Source organism: Polyodon spathula, chromosome 6 (assembly GCF_017654505.1).
Source record: "Polyodon spathula isolate WHYD16114869_AA chromosome 6, ASM1765450v1, whole genome shotgun sequence".
NCBI lineage: Eukaryota > Metazoa > Chordata > Actinopteri > Acipenseriformes > Polyodontidae > Polyodon > Polyodon spathula.
In genome coordinates, this window is record NC_054539.1 from 69,545,895 (window position 1) to 69,551,894 (window position 6,000).

The 6,000-nt window shown below is 38.1% G+C and overlaps 1 protein-coding gene across 18 annotated transcripts in view; it reads left to right on the forward strand.

Annotated features, from left to right (window-relative positions):
- LOC121317545 (kinase D-interacting substrate of 220 kDa B-like) overlaps window positions 1–6,000 on the forward strand; it is a 56,361-nt gene extending 50,361 nt beyond the window's left edge. For 6 of the 18 annotated variants that reach the window (XM_041253587.1, XM_041253592.1, XM_041253588.1 and 3 more), the window contains 5 exons: window positions 250–282; window positions 1,503–1,640; window positions 2,007–2,105; window positions 2,713–2,946; window positions 3,672–6,000. In XM_041253587.1, coding sequence (XP_041109521.1) covers window positions 250–282; window positions 1,503–1,640; window positions 2,007–2,105; window positions 2,713–2,946; window positions 3,672–4,946 — 1,779 coding nt within the window. In that variant the 3' untranslated portion in view covers window positions 4,947–6,000. The remainder of the gene's footprint in view (window positions 1–249; window positions 283–1,502; window positions 1,641–2,006; window positions 2,106–2,712; window positions 2,947–3,671) is intronic. The other 12 variants (XM_041253589.1, XM_041253593.1, XM_041253597.1 and 9 more) reach the window with 4 other exon arrangements.

The following is a 6,000-nucleotide window of genomic DNA, read 5'->3' on the forward strand; positions in this document are numbered from 1 at the left end:
AGGCAGTGATTTTACTGATTTTGTTGTCAAAAGTAAAAAATTGCCAGGATATTTTCCAGGCAAGAATGTATGGCTAAAAGAGGTAATCGGAGCTGGTAAGAAATGAGAAATAAGATTGCTGAGTTATCTTTAATTTGTGCAACATACTGTACTGCATTGAACCAGAAGGATGTTATTCTTTTTCCTCCACAATTTTGAATACTAATGCATGCCACTAAATGTTACTTTTTCTCTCTCTTGTTTTCTAAGCAGTTTAAATCTGAGTATTTCAAACCAAAACAGGTACTGAATCCTTTGGACTTGATTAATGCAACAGCTAATACATACCTCATTCTGCTGCACAACAAAAACTACTGATGTGTTTCAATCCTTTGCTTTGCATGCTTTGTTAGAAACTTGAGTTAGAAGGCTGAAGTTTTGATTGCCGTTAAAAGAAATGTACCATGACTGGGAATGAAATACTAACTAGAATATTATTTAAATTCTACTGTCAATCAAATGCCCCCACACCCTCTACCGCACCTACTTTAGCAGGAAGTTGCTCAGCCGTTCCCTGGCCGTGTTTCACTGTTAGACATCTCAGGTTTTTTTAATAACAAGTTTGATAGTTGTTGTGGTACAATTATGCCCATGGAGACGCTTTGCTTTTGTTGACAAAAACATAAGAATGGATTTCAGGTACACCTTGAATCAAATTACTATACATTAGAAAAAAATTACTATACGTAGAAAAAAGTCATTAATTTTCTGATTTATTTTTTAGTTTATTTTTTTATTTTTTACCATAGACATGATTTATTGGATTATTATTCAAAATATTTTTCTTCTGACATACTGGTATATTTAATAATTTAAATTGTGCACCTTTTGACCTTTTTTTAAAGTAGAAAATACTCGCTAACATTTCTGATAAGTTTTATTTACCCTGAATTCTTCGTATGCCTGTTTATGTAAAATTATTCTCAGTGATATGCTTGATTTTTATATTCGCTGATCTTCACTATGCAAACGATGATGCTTGCTTGCTGTACTTAAGGATTAATGTTTCATATGAAACATTATTTCATTGCAAACACAAAATACTGAGCAGATTACATCATCTGAAGTCTGTAACCCTTATAATTAACTCCCAGTTCTACAGGCCTAGAATTTGATGCTTATATTAAACCGCTTTTTGGAAAAGCCAAGATCCAAGTTCAAATATTTGTTTGATACAGACAATAAGGCTGTGTGCAGTGCACTTTTTTTTACCCATCTGTGAGTCGTTACGATCATTACAGACAGGTTTTTTAGACCACACTGTAGGGAAGCATTATAAAATACTGGTCTGGGTTTTGCCATCTTGGGTATAAGCTTCTTAACTGGGATTCAGACTTCAGTTTTGGAATAGATACAATATTGGAAGAAGAGAAATCTGGAGGAAGCAGGTTTATAGGTGACTGCATTTTAAATGGCAGAATTAGGTAACTCATGAAATGTTTTCATGTGTTATGTACATACAGGGTGCAGCTTCTGTTGTGTCTGGGGCTCCAATGGTGCTGCTCAGTTCCATGAATGTGGATGCTGTTTGTGAGCGATTAAAACTGATCGAAGGCATTGACCAGAGTATGCTGCCGCAGTACACTACTATAATTAAGAAGGTAAAGGATTATTGTTCCCATGCAGAAAGGATGTATAATTCTTTTGTCATTTTTTGCTAGAACAATTTTATCATTTTATTTTATATAAACAGTTTGAAAGATAAAACTCTTATATATTTTCACTTTTTTTTTTAATATAAAAAAGCACTGATAAATTCCCGAAAAAGGTTTTAAAAAATTAAAACTCGGGGGGGGGGGGGGGGGGGGGGCGTTAGTCATTCAGTATTTAGCATTTCATATTAATTCATTCTGAATAAGGATTACTGTCCAGTGGTAGAAATTAAGACCATTTTGCAGAGTTATTTTGATTCCAATCCTGAAAGAAATTACAATAATCTGAATGTCTCATATTTTCTAATGAAACAGGCGAACGTGAATGGTCGAGTACTGTCTCAGTGTAATTTAGATGAACTTAAGAAAGAGATGAGCATGAACTTTGGAGACTGGCAGCTTTTCAGAGGCACGGTAAGCTTGATTTCCTTTTTTTAGAACTTGATCTGTAGAGGTTACGATATCTCAACTTTTCTGTCATCATCTTAGCTAGGATAGGGCAGCTACCCCCAAGGGGTGGAGTACCCCACACTGGTTGTTCTCACACACCCTGCTGAATCAGGAACAGGCATTGACAGGCAGCGTCTGTTCATAAACTCTTAGCTGCTCTGATCATGCTACTCTCATTATGTACAGCTGTGGCCAAAAGCTTTGCATCACCTAGAATTTTAGAATTGAGACATTCATTTAAAAACAAAAATCTAAACATAATTAAGATATTTTATTCAACATCATGTAATCAAACAAATTAGAAAAATATTTTGCAAAGGTTTACTGGAAGCTATAATAGCAGTACAGTATTTAATGTTAGATTTAGAAATGTTTTAATTTGTTGGTTTTGCATTAAGTATATGGAAAACTACAAAGCGGTATGCAATTCAGTGTTTTACCATAACATTCAGCAGGTTTCGTTCGACTTTGTGACAAACAGTGCTGGTGTTTTCCTCTTTAGTGCAATGGATGTTGTTTAATACAGCCCTTTTACTAATAGTCTACACTTCTTCTTTTCATTTTCATCTAGGTGATGGAATTGCGCCATCTTGAAAACCAGGCTATCCATGAGGATTCCAGAGCAGTTAGTGAGCAGGGAAGCAGTGTGATTGGACACAGTGAACCAGTCCGTCGGCAAGGGCCTCCAGCTGAAAATGCTGTTAACCCAGACGGCACAATGACGTACAGCCTCAACTTCAGCTTCGAGGAGCTAAGTACTGTTGGCCTGGATGAACCAGTACGTCACAGCAACCCAAGTTGGCCGGTTTGTATAGATAATTTAATGCTAATATAGCCTTTTTATGATGCAGAAACTACCACATTACATTACAATGATTTAACACTTTTTGATTTTGCCTGCAAGAAAATCAAGCACAAAACTTTAGCCATTTAGATGTTAGATAAACAGAAATGCTGCAAGATTTTAACAATGCAAAAAGGGAGTTAAGCACTAACTTATCAGCCATTTTTAGTAAGAGGTTTGTTACAGTAGTGGTAGTGTGAGGTCAAATGCATGTACAGTAGACATATACCTACAGTGTAAACTGTATGAAACAATAAATTAATGATGGGAGATATGTTATTCTGTAATTTGAACTCAATGGAATTACAGAATTAAAATGTAGTATCGATTGTTAGTTCAAATAACACCATAGAAAAAACCTTCCCATCGTTTAGCTTTTTATATAGTTTATACTGTTTACTATGTGGGAACTGTATCTGTTAGTGTTTTTTTTTCCATTATTGGCAGCTGTCAGGCAGTGATCAACATATTAACAGTTCACAAAGATTCATTTTTATAGTCTTGGGAGAGATAGTGGTTCCTGTTGCAGTAGAGTGAGGGATGATATAGACAGGTAAATATCAATCGGTATAAATTACATCAGAGAGTGTAATATGAGGATGCATTTTGTGAATGCTCATACAGCCGTAAATCGTGTGTATGTATCTCTGTCTATCTATCTCTATCTCTATCTCTATATTATTTAGACTAAAGTTCTCATTTCTCAGACACACAGAACGCCGAGCATGTCAAGTCTAAACTCCCAGGAGTCTTCTAATGAGATATGCAAGCTGACAGACAAGCAGCAAGCTGAATATAGAGATGCCTACAAAGAGTATATTGCGTCGATGGCACAGCTGGAAGCAACAGGCAACACTGGTGAAAAACCTGTTCAGCCCCACCCTGCCCAATTCATACAAAGTGCCTCAGGGGTCTCCCTGCACTCCAACCTGGAAGAAAAGGGGAAGGATGGCGAACAGGATGGCAGGAAGCCGTTCATGAAAAGAGATGGCAACCAGCGTAGTGGCAAGTCCTCTGACATGGTGGACTACACATCTTCAGCCATCTCCACTGCTGACACATCCCCTCTGGATCCCATCACAGAAGAAGATGAGAAGCCAGACCACGGCGCTTCTAAGCTCCTGGGAAAGAAGCCATCATCTGAGAGAATTAACATATTCCATGGAGCCGATTTGAAACTCAAGGGGGTTGGTTTGCGTTATCAGAAACTGACCAGTGATGAGGATGAGTCCGGAAATGAGGAATCTGACAACACCCCACTTCTTAAAGATGGCAAGGAGAGGTCCGATTCCGAGTCTGCTGATCATAGGCCTTCGGGGAAAGGGAAGGAGTACATGTCAGATGCCATGCTGGATAAGAAGGATTCCTCAGATTCTGGGGTGAGGTCCAACGAGAGCTCCCCTAACCACTCCCTTCAAGACGAAGAAGCTGATGTCTCTCAATTGGAGAAGACCAACCTGATTGAGCTGGACGAGGACACCTTGGCGAGAAAGAGGGGATTACCCCGAAGCCTGAGTGGGCTGCAGGACCCAGCCATTGCTCGCATGTCCATTTGCTCCGAAGATAAAAAGAGCCCATCCGAGTGCAGCCTGATCGCGAGCAGCCCAGAGGAAAGCTGGCCCCCCAGCCAGAAGGCCTACAACCTAAACCGCACCGCCAGCAACACCACACTCAACAACAACAGCAACACTCCAAACCAGGGCCAGTCCTTCGATGAGTCGGAGGGAACCAGGCGAGACTCCAGGCACTTGGAGAACAGCGTATCTCAAATCCTCATCCACCCGGGTTCCAGCACTCATCCAACCGCTGTGCAGAATGAAAACCTGAAGGGTGTTCATCTCAAGAGCGGCTTGACTGGAAGATACAATCGTCACTCCAAGGATGGGGCTTCTCCAGAGCTGCACACTGTCGCCTCTTCAGACACAGTCCGCTTCGGAGAGGAGCGGGAAAGCATCCTTTAAATGAGTCATTTTCTGAGGGCTGAGGAGGATTTTAAAAAATATATATGGTGTGTGTATTTTTGTGCCATTGGTGATTTATGTAAAATAAGCCTACACAATCTGAATTTTGCATAACAATTAATGTGATGTAAACTTCTGGTTATGAAGATTGATTCTGCAATCTTAATTTGAAAAGAATAATGGTTGAAACCAGTTAAACTGAAAGAAGTTCAAAAAGATCATGTACAAATTGCAAATTTGTCCAAGTGCTTTTTAAGTGAACACAACTTGAAGGTTTAGACATTATTATAAATGACTTTGGCAATACACCTCCTTTCAGTAAACCCATAAACGGTGAGGTAATTCAGATAAGTGTTTGCCTACGTCAGTTCAATCCTTTGTTGTGTTTGTGAAGTCGTAGTGGAAGTGACTTATGTTCTTTAAAACAGGCAGTGTAATTGGAGAGTAAAAAGTGTTTGAAGTTATCAGTGGTGTATAGGTATCAGTTGTGCTTATTCATGTCTAGTAATTTTAAATAGTTATTTAATAGTTTATTAATTGCATTAAATATTATATACCAGTAGTTGAATCACTGTATTAGAAATAGCTGTCATGTAATATGATTAATTTTGTGATCTGTTATAGTACCATGCATAATCACTAGGATTGAAAAATGATGGCCATATTTGTGAACACATCTGATACTAGAATGCCGCAGCATTATGTTTCTGTGAGTCTTTGCAATTTAAGAGTTCTTTTAAAAAATAAGTATTTTTAGGGTCTGTACTTTCAGAAGTTACAAAAGGCCTTCAGACTGGCATTAGTTGGCATTCAAATGTAAGTGATCATTGCAAGTTAAAGGACACTGGTACTCGTAATTGAACCATGTTTAGATGTGCTTGTTGTTCTAAATAAAGAAGAATAAAACGACTACATTGTTATTTGTCGCATGCATTCAGTACTTATGTATACTGTAGGCTGATAGAGATGTATGTTTCTGTATTCTCAAAGTATATAGTGAAGTGCTGTATTTGAACAATTGTTTGAGAAAATAAATAAATATGTAGGCTGCATA